General features: G+C 53.4%; 1 protein-coding gene across 1 annotated transcript in view; it reads right to left on the reverse strand.

The window, feature by feature from the left end:
* The window catches only part of LOC145340112 (serine/threonine-protein kinase Nek9-like), a gene marked incomplete at its 5' end in the record, with an annotated part of 31298 nt that extends 13946 nt beyond the window's left edge, over nt 1–17352 (reverse strand). The window contains 11 exons of the mRNA XM_080184539.1: nt 107–166; nt 904–1074; nt 1670–1831; nt 2387–2495; nt 3057–3218; nt 4324–4370; nt 5034–5234; nt 7774–7918; nt 14402–14594; nt 16925–16975; nt 17288–17352. Of these exons, the coding sequence (XP_080040665.1) occupies nt 107–166; nt 904–1074; nt 1670–1831; nt 2387–2495; nt 3057–3218; nt 4324–4370; nt 5034–5234; nt 7774–7918; nt 14402–14594; nt 16925–16975; nt 17288–17352 (1366 nt within the window). The remainder of the gene's footprint in view (nt 1–106; nt 167–903; nt 1075–1669; nt 1832–2386; nt 2496–3056; nt 3219–4323; nt 4371–5033; nt 5235–7773; nt 7919–14401; nt 14595–16924; nt 16976–17287) is intronic.
* Between the last annotated feature and the right edge of the window lie 613 nt (nt 17353–17965).

Here is a 17965-nt window from a genome sequence, read left to right on the forward strand (position 1 = left end):
TTCTCTCATCCTTCCTGCAATTTTGCCTAAAACGCTAACTCTTTGACCCCAGGTTTTTGCACCAACAGCCAATGGAAACATGAATCAATGTAATCACCACCCTCACCAGCTCCAATAGACAGGCCACTGCTGTTGGATCGAATGGTTTTCGATGCGAGCACAATTTCTGCAATAACAAGGGTATAGTGTTTAGGACAGGAACAGTTTTGAGTTCGACAAAGTAACTCGAGTCAGGATGAAGAGACTCGGAACGACAGATAGTCCAACACTGGCTTCCACCAGTCAGCTTTCCACTGAAAAACAGATCCCTTTGGTACAAACTCTCCACACTCTGGGACCTCATATAAGCAGCGTTGGCTCGGACGCAGCGTTAGCAGCTTCACAGTGGGTAGCACTGTGCATGGAATTGAAGCTAATATTCCCAACACAGTAGGGACGAACAGTATACATTGTTTAATATAATTTATTATTTGTTTATCAGTGTCACAAGTAGGCTTACAGTAACACTGCAATTAAGTTACTGTGAAAATCCCCTATTTGCCATGCTCGGCATCTTCAGGTACATTGAAGGAGAATTTAGCATGGTCAATACACCCAGTGAGAGTCAGCACCTTCAGGAGAGGAGGGGGACCCTGTACCCCAGTGAGAGTCAGCACCTTCAGGAGAGGAATGGGACCCTGTACCCCAGTGAGAGTCAGCACCTTCAGGAGAGGACAGGTGGGGGGATGGTGGCATTGGGGAGGAATGGGGGGGATGGGGAGATTTGGGGGACACTGTGCATCATCTGAATATTGGTAGCAAGTGCTGATTTTTGTGCAGTTTAAAGGGCTGACTCTTGTCGGGTGAATTTGGGGATGGTTCTGTTGCTGTTGTTTCATTTCAGTGCTGGATTGTAACACTTACCAGCAATCAGGATGGTGTGCCAGCCATGGCAGGACAGGTCGGAGACATTGTGGAGAGAACCGAAAATTGGTCGAGGCCAAGAAGTGCAGATTTCAGAACCAAAACCCTTCTCTGTAGCTGTCATTCCGAGGCGGCCGTTTCCACCATTACCCCAGGCAAAGATCTGGTTATCTGGCAAAGACAATAAACCGAGATGCTTCAGACATGGCAACAAAGCTGTCCTGAATAGGACTGTCCTTTCACAGGCTGTGAATGTCACTGACCGGTGTGACCCACCATTCATCACTTCCCTTGTCTGGCCGTTTCAGAGGACAGTCAGGACTCAGCCACATTGCTGTGGATCAGGAGGCACTGGGCAGGCCAGACCAGCCAAGGACAGCACATTTCCTTTCCTCTGATTCCTCCTCAGAGCTTCAGTCACATTGGACCAGAAACCATGACTCTGCTTCTCGTTCCACAGATGCTGCTGGATCTGCTGAAATTTTACAGCCTTTTCTATAAATGCCTCTGTATGCTGATTAAAGAAATAAAACGATTGAACACTATCACTTTAGAGTACGTCACCATTTAACTCCTTGTCTTAGTGACATATGCCTGTGAAAAGCAGTAGAATCACTTTTTTTTATCCATCTGTGGGACATTGCTGGTCAGACAGTATTTATTACCATTTCTAGTTGCCCAAGGGCAAGCTGTAACACATTCTCCAGGTGTGAATTTATTTACTCAATCCAGCTACCACACACGCCACACATTCACTTCCATTTACCGTCAGTAGAAGCAATGGTGAATCCATCTCCACACGACACTCGAGTTACTTGTTTTCCTCCGAGCGCCCCAACCAGAACATTGATACCGTCTCGCTTTTTGTAATCTCCGACACCGAGCTGTCCATATTTATTACAGCCAAACGTCAGCAAGCGGCCCCGCTCTGAATGCACACAAAACAGTTCTGATTGACACTGCAATGGCACAGTCCCCGACTCCCGCCCAGAAACTGGGGGCACCGGCCCCGACTCCCGCCCAGAAACTGGGGGCACCGGCCCCGACTCCCGCCCAGAAACTGGGGGCACCGGCCCCGACTCCCGCCCAGAAACTGGGGGCACCGGCCCCGACTCCCGCCCAGAAACTGGGGGCACCGGCCCCGACTCCCGCCCAGAAACTGGGGGCACCGGCCCCGACTCCCACCCAGAAACTGGGGGCACCGGCCCCGACTCCCGCCCAGAAACTGGGGGCACCGGCCCCGACTCCCGCCCAGAAACTGGGGGCACCGGCCCCGACTCCCGCCCAGAAACTGGGGGCACCGGCCCCGACTCCCGCCCAGAAACTGGGGGCACCAATACCCAATTCTTACCAGCTAAGGTCTTGCATAAGGTCTGGGGTGAAGGGTGAGGGGAACATGTGTAGCAATGGCAGGGCAGGGGTGAAGTGTGTACAAATCCCTGTGATTTTCCCCCTGCTCCTTCAGTCCCTCCCCATCACTCACCATCAATGGCTGCTGTGTGTGTTTTGCCAGATGAAATGGTTTTGATTTTGTAAATGGCCAGCTGTTTGGATAGAGTCAGTGAGGTCATGTACGGAACTTCCTGATCTGCCTGTGGAGAGAGAAAGGTGCCTGGATATGGTTATCTGGATAGTGTCTCAATGCACATTGTACCCAGCAGAAAAGATATAGCCCTACCCCACTCCAACTGACCCCCTCAACACAGACACGGCACTATCACCTCAGCCCGGTGCAGGCACGGTGCCCGGCACAGGCACGGTGCCCGCACCCTCCCAGATCCTAGAGCTGCCGGTGGGAAGCTTTGTGCCCTCACACTTTTCCTCGATAGCAGTGCCTTCCTCTTGGGTATTGGCCATCCCATTTCATAAAAGGAGTCTGCCCTCTCAGCATCCTCCCTATCACTCCCATCATGGAGTGATGGAAATCTGAAGTAGTCCAGATTCCCACTCCCCTTTCTGCAATGAATTGCTTCCTGATGTCACCCTCCAGTCATCGTGCTGTTTCTGCACTGTAGGATTCTATGATTTTAACATCCTCCTCCTTCTCTCAGAGGAAATAGTTTCTATCTGTCCTTTACTTATCTGCAACACCTCGATTAGACCCTCTAATAACCTGCTGTTTAATCTCCAGCTGGAATGAGAGCCGGACTCACTTTAATCTGGTGGTTGCGAAGGCCTCGCATGTAGTGGTTCAGACCGAGCTTGTTGTACTCATTGTTTCCACAGGCTAACACCTTGCCACTCTGAGTCACAAAGAACGTCCCATCAGATCCACACTGCACTGACACGATGCTCAGACTCACTGGCAGATTGACCTAGAGCCGACAGAAAGCCCATTAACCGCAACGCACACTCCCCCAACCACAACCCAAACCCCCCCCGACCGCAACCCGAACCCCCCCCGACCGCAACCCAAACCCCCCCCCGACCGCAACCCAAACCCCCCCCCGACCGCAACCCGAACCCCCCCCGACCGCAACCCGAACCCCCCCCGACCGCAACCCGAACCCCCCCGACCGCAACCCGAACCCCCCCGACCGCAACCCGAACCCCCCCCGACCGCAACCCGAACCCCCCCCGACCGCACCCAAACCCCCCCCCGACCGCAACCCGAACCCCCCCCGACCGCAACCCGAACCCCCCCCGACCGCAACCCAAACCCCCCCCCGACCGCAACCCAAACCCCCCCCGACCGCAACCCAAACCCTCATTAACAAGCAGCCACTCATAACCTCGCACCGCACCCTCCCCCAGACCCTCGCACCGCGCCCTCCCCAGACCCTCGCACCGCGCCCTCCCCCAGACCCTCGCACCGCGCCCTTCCCCCAGACCCTCGCACCGCGCCCTCCCCCAGACCCTCGCACCGCGCCCTCCCCCAGACCCTCGCACCGCGCCCTTCCCCCAGACCCTCGCACCGCGCCCTCCCCCAGACCCTCGCACCGCGCCCTCCCCCAGACCCTCGCACCGCGCCCTCCCCCAGACCCTCGCACCGCGCCCTCCCCCAGACCCTCGCACCGCGCCCTCCCCCAGACCCTCGCACCGCGCCCTCCCCCAGACCCTCGCACCGCGCCCTTCCCCCAGACCCTCGCACCGCGCCCTCCCCCAGACCCTCGCACCGCGCCCTCCCCCAGACCCTCGCACCGCGCCCTTCCCCCAGACCCTCGCACCGCGCCCTCCCCCAGACCCTCGCACCGCGCCCTCCCCCAGACCCTCGCACCGCGCCCTCCCCCAGACCCTCGCACCGCGCCCTCCCCCAGACCCTCGCACCGCGCCCTCCCCCAGACCCTCGCACCGCGCCCTCCCCCAGACCCTCGCACCGCGCCCTCCCCCAGACCCTCGCACCGCGCCCTCCCCCAGACCCTCGCACTCGCCCCCAGCCCCTCACAATGCATGTTCCCAACCCGGTTTAGGAGCACTCACATGTTCTGGATATGGGTAATCCTCCTCTGAATCTAGTCCGAGGCGACCTGGAACCAAGAAACAAGATTGAGATGAAGAGCAGAGCAGTGACACCCACTGGATTTCACCTGGATTGCACAAAGCAAGAACCAATCAGTCTGAAACTCACTGACGAACGTTCAGGGAATGTTAGTTTTTATCTCAGGGGTTGGAATACAAGAGTGAGCAAGTTATATTACAGTGATAATAAAGTGCTACTTGGAGCCAATGTGCAGGAACTGGGTTCAGTTCTGGTCACCATCCTCTCACAGAGGTTATTTTGACCCAACAGGAATTTGCTGGAATGTTACTGAATTAAATAGTTAAATTAAGTAAAAAGATTTCGCAATAGCCAGAGTATGGATGATTAAGGTGTGATGTCGGGATGAAGGGAGAATCTGCTTCCTCTGTTTGGGAAGAATCCAGAATGATGGAGAAATGTTAAACTGAGAGCCAGGCTGTTCACACTGATGTTCACACAAAGGGGAGGGAAATATGGAATTCTCACCCAAAATCTGGATGCAGGGGATGAATTGAAGCTTTCAACACACAAGCTGCTTCCAAGAGGGGAAGTTCAAAGGGATGAGTGACAATTCTTTTCCTCCAATGATCCGGATATGAAACACACAATCCATGTCCCTTCCCTCAGAGCTGTCAATTCAAGAAGACTATCCCCTGATGTTAGTCCTTACCGTGTTCTCCACAGCCCCAGGAATAAACCTCTTTGTTGCGAGTCAGCGTGACCACGTGATGGTCGCCACAGGAAACTTGTTCAACCGCATGATCGAGGGAGAATTCCACCAGGACTGGCTCCAACACCTCCTGTCCATACTGACCATCACACCCTATACAACCATAGTAATCCGAGCCAAAGGTATAAAGGTGGCCTTCATCTACAGACAAAACATAACAAGGGTCAGAGCACCAGGCATACCGACAGAGTGTTACAATAAAGCAGTCACCATACAATTCACTATAGAGCAAAGCTCCCTCTACACTGTCCCCATCAAACACTCCCAGGACAGGTACAGCACGGGGTTAGATACAGAGTAAAGCTCCCTCTACACTGTCCCCCCATCAAACACTCCCAGGACAGGTACAGCACGGGGTTAGATACAGAGTAAAGCTCCCTCTACACTGTCCCCCCATCAAACACTCCCAGGACAGGTACAGCACGGGGTTAGATACAGAGTAAAGCTCCCTCTACACTGTCCCCATCAAACACTCCCAGGATAGGTGCAGCACGGGGTTAGATACAGAGTAAAGCTCCCTCTACACTGTCCCCATCAAACACTCCCAGGACAGGTACAGCACAGGGTTAGATACAGAGTAAAGCTCCCTCTACACTGTCCCCATCAAACACTGTAAAAAGTCTGACAACACCAGGTTTTAGTCCAACCTATTTATTTGATAATATACTCGCAAGCTTTCGGGTTACCCGAAAGCTTGCGAGTATATTATCAAATAAATAGGTTGGACTAAAACCTGGTGTTGTCAGACTTTTTACTGTGTTTACGCCAGTCCAACGCCGGCATACCCACATCATGCCCAGCAAACACTCCCAGGACAGGTACAGCACGGGGTTAGATACAGAGTAAAGCTCCCTCTACACTGTCCCCCCATCAAACACTCCCAGGACTGGGACAGCACGGGGTTAGATACAGAGTAAAGCTTCCTCTACACTGTCCCCCCATCAAACACTCCCAGGACAGGGACAGCACGGGGTTAGATACAGAGTAAAGCTTCCTCTACACTGTCCCCCCATCAAACACTCCCAGGACAGGGACAGCACGGGGTTAGATACAGAGTAAAGCTTCCTCTACACTGTCCCCCCATCAAACACTCCCAGGACAGGGACAGCACGGGGTTAGATACAGAGTAAAGCTCCCTCTACACTGTCCCCATCAAACACTCCCAGGACAGGGACAGCACGGGGTTAGATACAGAGTAAAGCTCCCTCTACACTGTCCCCATCAAACACTCCCAGGACAGGGACAGCACTGCAGCAGGCGACGGTGCAGAGGGACCTCGGGGTCCTTGTGCATGAGTCGCAAAAACCCAGCTCGCAGGTGCAGCAGGTGGTCAGGAAGGCGAATGGGATGCTGGCCTTCATAGCGAGGGGGATTGAATATAAAAGTAGGGAGGTCTTGCTGCAGCTGTATAGGGCATTGGTGAGGCCGCAGCTGGAGTACTGTGTGCAGTTTTGGGCGCCGTACTTACGCAAGGATATTTTAGCCTTGGAGGGAGTGCAGAGGAGGTTTACTAGGCTGATGCCGGAGTTGAGGGGGTTGAGCTATGAGGAGAGGCTGAATAGATTAGGCTTGTACTCGTTAGAGTTTAGAAGAATGAGGGGAGATCTCATTGAGACGTATAAGATGATGAATGGGATGGATAGGATAGAGGTGGAGAGACTCTTCCCGCTCAGAAAGGATAGTAGGACTAGGGGGCACAGCCTCAAGATAAAGGGGGGGCGGTTTAGAACGGAGTTGAGGAGGAACTTCTTCACTCAAAGGGTGGTGAATCTCTGGAATTCTCTGCCCATTGAAGTGGTGGAGGCTGCCTCGCTAAATATTTTTAAGACGCGGGTTGATGGGTTTTTGATGAGAGAGGGGATTAAGGGTTATGGGGAGAGGGCGGGAATGTGGAACTGAGCCACGACAGATCAGCCATGATCTTATTGAATGGTGGGGCAGGCTCGAAGGGCTAGTTGGCCTACTCCTGCTCCTATTTCTTATGTTCTTATGTTCTTAGATACAGAGTAAAGCTCCCTCTACACTGTCCCCATCAAACACTCCCAGGACAGGTACAGCACGGGGTTAGATACAGAGTAAAGCTCCCTCTACACTGTCCCCCCATCAAACACTCCCAGGACAGGTACAGCACGGGGAAAGCTGCCTCTAACATGGATGATTCTGTTGGGCTGATCTATGTTGTATGTGGCAGTAGTGGACTGATATTGTCACTGGACTTGTATTCCAGAGAGTCAAGGGACCTGGGTTCAAATCCCACCATGGCAGATGGTGAAATCTTAATTGAATAAAAATCTGGAATTAAAAGTCTACTGATGATCATGAAACCATTGTCAATTGTTGTAAAAACTACCTGGGTTTTATCATTAGGAAGGGAAATCTACTGTACTTACGCAGTCTGGCCTACATGTGACTACAGCAATGCGGTGGACTTTGAAAATGCTCCCTGAAGGGAAGTAGGGATTGATAATAACTGCTGGCCCAGCGATGCTCACATCCCATGAACAAATTGAAGATTCTCAGATGCGCTGCCTGTATGAGCAGGTGGCACATCATAACACTGAAGGCTATGGGAAATAGGATGAAGTGTTTATCACGTGTCAGTGCAGACTCGATGGGCTGAAGGGCCTCTGTATACACTGTGTGACTGGATGAGGGTTCGGTACTATCCAGTAACACTTACCTGTAATGCAGGCAGTAAATTCATCTCCGCATGCAGCCTGCTGGATAGCTTTGCCCTGTAACTTCTCCACCCACTTGGGCTGACGATAAGAAGCTCGGTCACCGTGGCCCAATTGTCCAACCATCTTCGTCCCGCCCTGGACATTCTGCCCATCAGAAACAACGAGTAGCTTTTACCACAACAGCACATGACAAAGCTCTTTGGGAACACTGAGATAATGGATAACATTGGAATAGTTTAGGTTAGAGGGTCGTTAGATTGGTTCCACTGGTCAGCGCAACATGGAGGGCCGAAGGGCCTGGACTGCGCTGTAATGTTCTACTTTCCCAATCTCTGCCATATGGAAAACACAGACAGCAATGAGCTAACTCACCAGCTAACCAGTTGGTGATGTTTCTCGGGGGAATTACCTCTGTTGGAGACTGGGAGAATTCCCACATTCCTTAAACTAATGTCTGGGAATCTTTTACCCCAATTTAGAAGTCATAATCTCTCTCCATCACAGTCAAAGAGATAAGGAATGTGGGAATTCTCTTTATCCTTCCATCCCACTCTCTCTCTATCCCCCTCCCTCTGTCTATCCCTCTCTCTATGGGAAACAGATTCTAGAGAGATGTATTAATAACAGAGTTGTCGTGATGGGAGACTTCAATTTCCCAAACATCGACTGGAATATCCCTAGGGTAAGGGGTTTGGATGGGGAGGAGTTTGTTAGGTGTGTTCAGGAAGGTTTCCTGACACAGTATGTGGATAAGCCTACGAGGGGAGAGGCTGTACTTGACCTGGTACTGGCGAATGAACCAGGGCAGGTGATGGATCTCTCGGTAGGAGAGCATCTTGGGAATGGTGACCATAATTCTATCTCCTTCACAATTGCATTGGAACGAGATAGGATCAGGCAGGCTAGGAAGGTGTTTGTCTGGAGTAAGGGGAGATACGAAGAAGTCAGGAAGTTACTTGGACAAATAAACTGGAAGGAGGCGTTCTTAGGGAAAAGTACCGAAGGAAGGTGGCGGATATTCAAGGAATGTGTGTCTGGAGCTCTGAATGACAACGTTCCGATGAGACAAGGGGGTTTTGGTAGGTCGCGGGAACCATGGTGCACGAAGGCTGTGTTGAACCTAGTCAGGAGGAAAGGGAAGGTGTACAAAAGGTTCAGGGAACTAGGAGAGGTTAAGGATCTTGAGGAGTATAAGGACTGTTGAAAGGAGCTTAAAAGGGAAATTAGGAGAGCCAGAAGGGGTCATGAGAAGGCCTTGGCGGGTAAGATTAAGGAGAATCCCAAGGCCTTCTATAAATATGTGAAAGGTAAAAGGATGAGAAGAGAAGGGATAGGACCTATAAAAGGTGAAGGGGGAAAGGTCTGTGTGGAACCAGAAGAAATGGCAGAGGTGCTTAATGAGTACTTTGCCTCAGTATTCACAGTGGAAGCTGATCTGGGAGATTTTGCTACGGATTTGCAGCAGATGGAAAAGATTGAGTTTGTGGACATTAAGGTGGAGGATGTGTTAGAACTTTTGAATTCTATCAAGATAGATAAGTCGCCGGGACCAGATGGGATATACCCCAGGATACTGTGGGAGGCAAGGGAAGTGATTGCAGAGCCCCTGGCGATGATCTTTGCGTCGTCAATGGAGACGGGAGAGGTTCCGGAAGATTGGAGGATTGCGGACGTAGTCCCTATTTTCAAGAAAGGGAACAGAGATAGCCTGGGAAATTACCGACCGGTGAGTCTGACCTCAGTGGTTGGTAAGCTGATGGAGAGGCTTCTGAGGGACAAGATTTACGAGCATTTGGAGAGGTTTGACATGATCAGGAATAGTCAGCATGGATTTGTCAAGGGCAGGTCGTGCCTTACGAGCCTAGTTGAGTTCTTCGATAATGTGACTGAACACATTGACGAAGGAAGTGCCGTGGACGTGGTGTACATGGACTTCAGTAAGGCGTTTGATAAGGTCCCCCATGCAAGACTTCTTGAGAAGGTGAGAGGGCATGGGATCCAAGGGCCTTTGGCCTTGTGGATCTAGAACTGGCTTGCCTGCAGAAGGCAGAGAGTGGTTGTGGATGGGTCTTTTTCTGAATGGAGGTCAGTCACCAGTGGAGTACCCCAGGGATCTGTTCTAGGACCCTTGCTGTTTGTCATTTTCATAAATGACCTGGATGAGGAAGTGGAAGGATGGGTAAGTAAGTTCGCTGATGACACGAAGGTCGGTGGTGTTGTGGATGGTCTGGAAGGATGTCAAAAATTGCAGCAGGACATAAATAGGATGCAGGACTGGGCGGGGAAGTGGCAGATGGACTTCAACGCGGATAAATGCGTAGTTGTCCATTTTGGCAGAACCAACGGGATGAACGAGTACACTATCAAGGGCAGGAGTCTTAGCAGTGTTGAAGAGCAGAAGGATCTTGGGGTCCGGGTCCACAGGACTCTTAAATCGGCCTCGCAGGTGGAAGAGGTGGTCAAGAAGGCGTATGGTGTACTGGCCTTCATTAATCGAGGGATTGAGTTTAGGAGTCGGGAGGTAATGCTGCAACTTTATAAGACCCTTGTCAGGCCTCATTTGGAGTACTGTGCGCAGTTCTGGTCGCCTCACTATAGGAAAGATGTAGAAGCTATTGAAAGGGTACAGAGGAGATTTACAAGGATGTTGCCTGGACTGGGAGGCATGCCTTATGAAGTTAGGTTGAGGGAGCTGGGTCTCTTTTCCCTGGAGAGACGTAGGTTGAGAGGCGACCTGATGGAAGTTTATAAAATGTTGAGAGGAATAGATAGGGTGGATTCTCAGAGGCTATTTCCCGGGGTTGAAATGGTCGCTACGAGAGGACACAGATTTAAGGTGCGGGGAGGAAAGTACAGAAGTGATGTTAGGGGTAAGTTTTTCACTCAGAGGGTGGTGAGTGAGTGGAATCGACTGCCGTCAGTGGTGGTGGAGGCGAACTCGCTGGGGTCTTTTAAAAGACTTCTGGATGAGTATATGGGGTTTTATGGGATTGGGGGTTATAGATAGGTGTTGATGTGATCGGCGCAACTCGTGGGCCGAAGGGCCTGTTTGTGCTGTAGTGTTCTATTCCTCTATCCTTCTCTCTATCCACCTCCCCGTCTCTTTATCCCTCCCTCCCTCGCTGTCTATCCCTCTGTCTCCATTCCTCTATCTCTCTCTCTATCCCCCTCCATCTATCTCTCTATCCCTCTTCTTCTAATCCTCTATCCCTCTCTCTCTCTATCCCCCTCCCTCTGTCTATCCCTCTCTCTATTCCTCTATCCTCACTATCCCCCTCCTTCTGTCTATCTCTTTATCCCTCTCCATCTCTGTCCATTCCTCCATCCCTCTCTCTCTCTATCCCCCTCCCTGTCTATCCCTCTCTCTCTTTCCCTCTGTCCTTCTCTCTATCCCCCTCCTTCTGTCTATTTTGTTATCCCTTTCTGTCTATCTCTCTATCTCTCTCTCTATCCCTCTCTCTCTGTCTATCCCTCCAGTCCCCTCCCTCTCTCGCTCTACCCGCCTCTCCTTGTAATACTGATCGTTCCCCATGCTGGGTGCTGTGCAGAGTCTGATTGCCAGGTTGTGAGTGTGGAAACACTGCCACCTAGTGCCCACTGTTAGTAAAATCCTAGGGAAAAGTCTGACAACACCAGGTTTTAGTCCAACCTATTTATTTGATAATAGACTCACAAGCTTTCGGGGTTAGCCCCTTCGTCAGGTGAATGGAGAGTTCTGGCCTCAGACAGAGCATATAAAGCACAGACAGTTTAGAGATTACTGATTAGAATGCGAATCCTTACACCTAACCTGCTGTTCAAGACCTGAAGTGGCTGATAATGTGAGTGGAAGGAGCACTGATCACAGTTTAAAGAGATGTGTATTGTCTCCAGACAGTTTCCAGATGCAATTTTACAACTCATCCGCTTTAGCCTGGACCACAATGTCTTCACCTTCAACAACCAGTTTTTCATCCAGACACATGGAACAGCCATGGGGACCAAATTTGCACCTCAATATGCCAACATCTTCATGCACAGGTTCGAACAAGACTTCTTCACTGCACAGAATCTTCAACCGATGCTGTACACTAGATACATCGATGACATTTTCTTCCTTTGGCCTCATGGTGAACAATCACTGAAACAACTATATGATGGTATCAACAAATTCCACCCCACCATCAGACTCACCATGGACTATTCCCCAGAATCAGTTGCATTCTTGGACACACACATCTCCATTAAGGACGGTCACCTCAGCACCTCACTGTACCGCAAGCCCACAGACAATCTCACAATGCTCCACTTCTCCAGTTTCCACCCTAAACATGTTAAAGAAGCCATTCCCTATGGACAAGCCCTCCGTATACACAGGATTTGCTCAGATGAGGAGGATCGTGACAGACACCTCCAGACCCTGAAAGATGCCCTCGTAAGAACAGGATATGGCGCTCGACTCATAGATCGGCAGTTCCGATGTGCCACAGTGAAAAACCGCACCGATCTCCTCAGAAGGCAAACACAGGACACAGTGGACAGAGTACCCTTTGTCGTCCAGTACTTCCCCAGAGCGGAGAAACTACGACATCTTCTCCGGAGTCTTCAACATATCATTGATGAAGACAAACATCTCGCCAGGGCCATCCCCACACCCCCACTTCTTGCTTTCAGACAACCACACAACCTCAAACAGACCATTGTTCGCAGCAAACTACCCAGCCTTCAGGAGAACAGTGACCACAATACCACACAACCCTGTCACAGCAACCTCTGCAAGACATGCCGGATCATTGACATGGATACCATCATCACACGTGAGAATACCATCCACCAGGTACACAGTAAATACTCTTGCAACTCGGCCAACATTGTCTACCTGATACGTTGCAAGAAAGGATGTCCCGAAGCATGGTACATTGGGGAGACCATGCAGACGCTACGACAACGGATGAATGAACATCGCTCGACAGTCACCAGGCAAGACTGTTCCCTTCCTGTTGGCGAACACTTCAGTGGTCACGGGCATTCAGCCTCTGACCTTCGGGTAAGCATTCTCCAAGGTGGCCTTCACGACACACGACAGCGCAGAGTCGCTGAACAGAGACTGATAGCCAAGTTCCGCACACATGAGGACGGTCTCAACAGGGATCTTGGGTTCATGTCGCACTATCTGTAACCCCTGTGACTTGCCTGGGTTTGCAAAACCTCACTTACTGTACTGTCTGGAGACAATACACATCTCTTTAAACTGTGATCAGTGCTCCTTCCACTCACATTATCAGCCACTTCAGGTCTTGAACAGCAGGTTAGGTGTAAGGATTCGCATTCTAATCAGTAATCTCTAAACTGTCTGTGCTTTATATGCTCTGTCTGAGGCCAGAACTCTCCATTCACCTGACGAAGGGGCTAACCCGAAAGCTTGTGAGTATATTATCAAATAAATAGGTTGGACTAAAACCTGGTGTGTCAGACTTTTTACTGTGTTTACGCCAGTCCAACGCCGGCATACCCACATCATGAGTAAAATCCTAACCATTCACAGAGGGGCCAGACGAACATCAACACAGAGAAACATGAAGTGATTCGTTTTTGTACAGAGAGTACACAGAGACAAAATAAGAAAGGGTACAACTCAGAAGCAATGCAGGAGCAGAGAGACCTGGTGTAGAATTTGACCCTTTGTTTGATATCATCTCACCATTAGGCTCTCCCCAAATCTCAAACTTCCCTGCATTAAATTTCACCCATCACAGTCTACACATTCCCCCAACCTCCCCCCCCCGCCCCGTGCTGACTCTCACTGCCCCACCCCCCCCCCCGTACTGACTCTCACTGTCCCCCCCCGCCCCCCCCGTGCTGACTCTCACTGCCCCACCCCCCCCGTACTGACTCTCACTGTCCCCCCCCCACCCCCCCCGTACTGACTCTCACTGTCCCCCCCCCGCCCCCCCCGTGCTGACTCTCACTGCCCCACCCCCCCCGTACTGACTCTCACTGTCCCCCCCCGCCGACTCTCACTGCCCCACCCCCCCGTACTGACTCTCACTGTCCCCCCCCCCACCCCCCCCGTACTGACTCTCACTGTCCCCCCCCGCCGACTCTCACTGCCCCACCCCCCCCGTACTGACTCTCACTGTCCCCCCCCCACCCCCCCCGTGCTGACTCTCACTGTCCCCCCCCGCCGACTCTCACTGCCCCACCCCCCCGTACTGACTCTCACTGTCCCCCCCCCCACCCCCCCCGTGCTGACTCTCACTGTCCCCCCCCCCCGTACTGACTCTCACTGTCCCCCCCCGTCCCCCCCGTGCTGACTCTCACTGTCCCCCCCCCGCCCCGTGCTGACTCTCACTGCCCCACCCCCCCCGTACTGACTCTCACTGTCCCCCCCCGCCCCCCCCGTGCTGACTCTCACTGCCCCACCCCCCCGTACTGACTCTCACTGTCCCCCCCCCCACCCCCCCCCGTACTGACTCTCACTGTCCCCCCCCCCCCCGTACTGACTCTCACTGTCCGCCCCCCCCGCTGACTCTCACTGTCCCCCCCCCCCCGGTGCTGACTCTCACTGTCCCCCCCCCCGCCCTGACCCTCACTGTCCCCCCCCCCCCGTGCTGACTCTCACTGTGCTCCCATTATTGCTGTACTTACGGCCCACGTGTACAGCTCCTTTTCCACAGAGACTACAGCGAAGTGTGTGTTACTCGCACAGACCTGCTGTGCACTTCGTCCACCTTTGAACTGGTCCAGTTTCTGTGGTGTGGCTTTTCCACCACCCCAGTAATAAACATCGCTGCAGCGACTGGTTACCACGGCAATGGGAGGCTCTGCTGGCATATTGAGTCTGAACATAGAACAGAGACACCAATTAGACACCAAAAAACACTGCCTTCCCTGCCTCACAGCAGCCCCTCAACACCACACTCTGCACACTGAACCCTGCCCCTTGAACCTAGATAGAGTAAATGGTGGTAAGCTTTTTCCGCTACAAGAAATGGATAGAACGAGGGGTCACGGGCTTAGGGTGAGGGGGGCTAGGTATAAGACAAATATTAGAGGGCAGTTTTTCACGCAAAGGGTAGTGGGGGTGTGGAATGCACTGCCGAGTAAGGTGGTGGAAGCAGGCACGCTAGGGTTGTTTAAGAGTCACTTAGACAGCCATATGAGCGGGCTACATATAGGGGGATATAGTAGGCCTTACTGAACATTGTAGGCTTGGGAATACGTTTTGCCTCAGGAATGTTAGTCTTTGCCTGTTTAATAATGAATTTTTTTGTCTCCACAGGCATTTAAGTCCAGCAAGGGGCATGCAGGCGGCAGGTTGTAGTGGGCTGCTCTTGGATGTTGCTTCGGGAGTTGCCTATTGCTTCATGTCGTTAGTGTGCTTAAACTGGACCATCTCGAGGGCAACATGACAGCTCAGAGACTATCTCTGTTGCTGTGCGGACACATGGATTTGGGCCTGTGTCTGTGGGAGTTTGCACGTTCTCCCCGTGGTTGCGTGGGTTTCCTCCGGGTGCTCCGGTTTCCTCCCACATCCCCCAAAGATGTGCTTTTAGGCTGATTGATTGGGTACTAAAATTGTCCCTATATTGGACCTCCCTGATCCTCGCACGTTAGGCGTAGACTAAAATCATGAATAGGTCACTGAGATAGTAGGACGGCGGCGCGGGCTCGTTGGGCCGAAGGGCCTGTTTCCCGTGCTGTGTTGTTCTTTGTTCTTTGTAACCCACACTCTGCACACTGAACCCACACCCTGCACACTGAACCCTGCCCCCTGAACCCACACCCTGCACACTGAACCCTGCCCCCCTGAACCCACACCCTGCACATTGAACCCTGCCCTTTGAACCCACACCCTGCACACTGAACCCTGCCCCTTGAACCCACACCCTGCACACTGAACCCTGCCCCTTGAACCCACACCCTGCACACTGAACCCTTCCCTTTGAACCCACACCCTGCACACTGAACCCTTCCCTTTGAACCCACACCCTGCACACTGAACCCTGCCCCCTGAACCCCACACCCTGCACACTGAACCCTGCCCCTTGAACCCACACCCTGCACACTGAACCCTGTCCCCTGAACCACACCCTGCACACTGAACCCTGCCCCCTGAACCCATATCCCTTCTCATGAACAATTCATCTGCTGCCTCTCCCACACCTTCTCCCCTTTATCTCGCACTATCATGGTTTTCACATAATCCTTTTTGAATCATTGAATTGCCTCTGGTCTTTCCCACACTCTCAGGCAATGCATTCCACATCCTAACCACTCCTCATCTCACAGCTGCTTTCTCTGCCTTTCAATCTGCACCCTCGAGCTCTCTATCCTTCCACCAACGGGAACAGTTTCTCCCCATCGACTCTGTCCAATCCCCTCATGAATTTGAACACCCCAAACAAATCTCCTCTCAAACAAAGAGTTCCAACGTCCCCAGTGTATCTACACAACTGAAATTCCTCATTCCTGGAACCACTCTCATCAATCTTTTCTGCACTCACTCCGATTTGGAGAATTGGGACCCCGTACCCCAGCGAGAGTCAGCACCTTCAGGAGAGGAGGGGGACCCTGTACCCCAGTGAGAGTCAGCACCTTCAGGAGAGGAGGGAGACCCTGTACCCCAGTGAGAGTCAGCACCTTCAGGAGAGGAGGGGGACCCTGTACCCCAGTGAGAGTCAGCACCTTCAGGAGAGGAGGGAGACCCTGTGTCCCAGTGAAAGTCAGCACCTTCAGGAGAGGAGGGAGACCCTGTGTCCCAGCGAGAGTCAGCACCTTCAGGAGAGGAGGGGGACCCTGTACCCCAGTGAGAGTCAGCACCTTCAGGAGAGGAGGGAGACCCTGTGTCCCAGTGAAAGTCAGCACCTTCAGGAGAGGAGGGAGACCCTGTACCCCAGTGAGAGTCAGCACCTTCAGGAGAGGAGGGGGACCCTGTACCCCAGTGAGAGTCGGCACCTTCAGGAGAGGAGGGAGACCCTGTACCCCAGTGAGAGTCAGCACCTTCAGGAGAGGAGGGGACCCTGTACCCCAGTGAGAGTCAGCACCTTCAGGAGAGGAGGGGACCCTGTACCCCAGTGAGAGTCAGCACCTTCAGGAGAGGAGGGGGACCCTGTACCCCAGTGAGAGTGGCTGCAAAATAACTTTTGATATTGTGTGGTGAGAACTCACCTTGTTTTCCGCGCTGACCCGTTGAGCTGAGTGACTCTCTCCTCCATTAATCTGAAAACAAGAGAAGAGAAGGTGAACTTCCGCAGCCTGAGGCCAGAGCATCAACACACAGGAGAGGGGAGGGGGGCCTGAAATGAAGGGGTCAAGGGAAGGTCAGCAAGCCAAGAGGAGGGATGGGAGTGAGGGAATGAAGGAAGGGGGAGGGGGATGGCGCAAGAGGTGCTAAGAGGTGGAGAGGGGTACATATAGTCACGTCACTTGTCCATCTTCCCTTGCTCCATCTCTCCATCACTTTCCCTCCCCCGCACTCTATTTCAGCTTGTCCCTCGCACGCCGCCCCCATTATGTGACGCAGAGACTCACGCGCGTCGCTGGCTGATGATTGGCTGGTTCAGGATCTTCTCAGCTGTCGGTCTCTTCATGGGATCCTGAAAATGAGACAAAGTGAGAGAGTGAGGGGGGGCAGGGAGTGGGGTACAGCGCGGGGGGGGGCGGGGAGTGGGGTACAGCGAGGGGGGGCGGGGAGTGGGGTACAGCGAGGGGGGCGGGGAGTGGGTACAGCGAGGGGGGGCGGGGAGTGGGGTACAGCAAGGGGGGGCGGGGAGTGGGGTACAGCGAGGGGGGGGCGGGGAGTGGGGTACAGCGAGGGGGGGCGGGGAGTGGGGTACAGCGAGGGGGGGCGGGGAGTGGGGTACAGCGAGGGGGGCGGGGAGTGGGGTACAGCGAGGGGGGGGCGGGGAGTGGGGTACAGCGAGGGGGGCAGGGAGTGGGGTACAGCGGGGGGGGGGCGGGGAGTGGGGTACAGCGAGGGGGGGGCGGGGAGTGGGGCACAGCGAGGGGGGCGGGGAGTGGGGTACAGCGAGGGGGCGGGCGGGAGTGGGGGTACAGCGAGGGGGGGCGGGGAGTGGGGTACAGCGAGGGGGGGGCGGGGAGTGGGGTACAGCGAGGGGGGGCGGGGAGTGGGGTACAGCGAGGGGGGGCGGGGAGTGGGGTACAGCGAGGGGGGGCGGGGAGTGGGGTACAGCGAGGGGGGGCGGGGAG

Source organism: Carcharhinus amblyrhynchos, unplaced genomic scaffold (genome assembly GCF_965287045.1).
Source record: "Carcharhinus amblyrhynchos unplaced genomic scaffold, sCarAmb.v2.hapA scaffold_785, whole genome shotgun sequence".
NCBI classification, from domain to species: domain Eukaryota; kingdom Metazoa; phylum Chordata; class Chondrichthyes; order Carcharhiniformes; family Carcharhinidae; genus Carcharhinus; species Carcharhinus amblyrhynchos.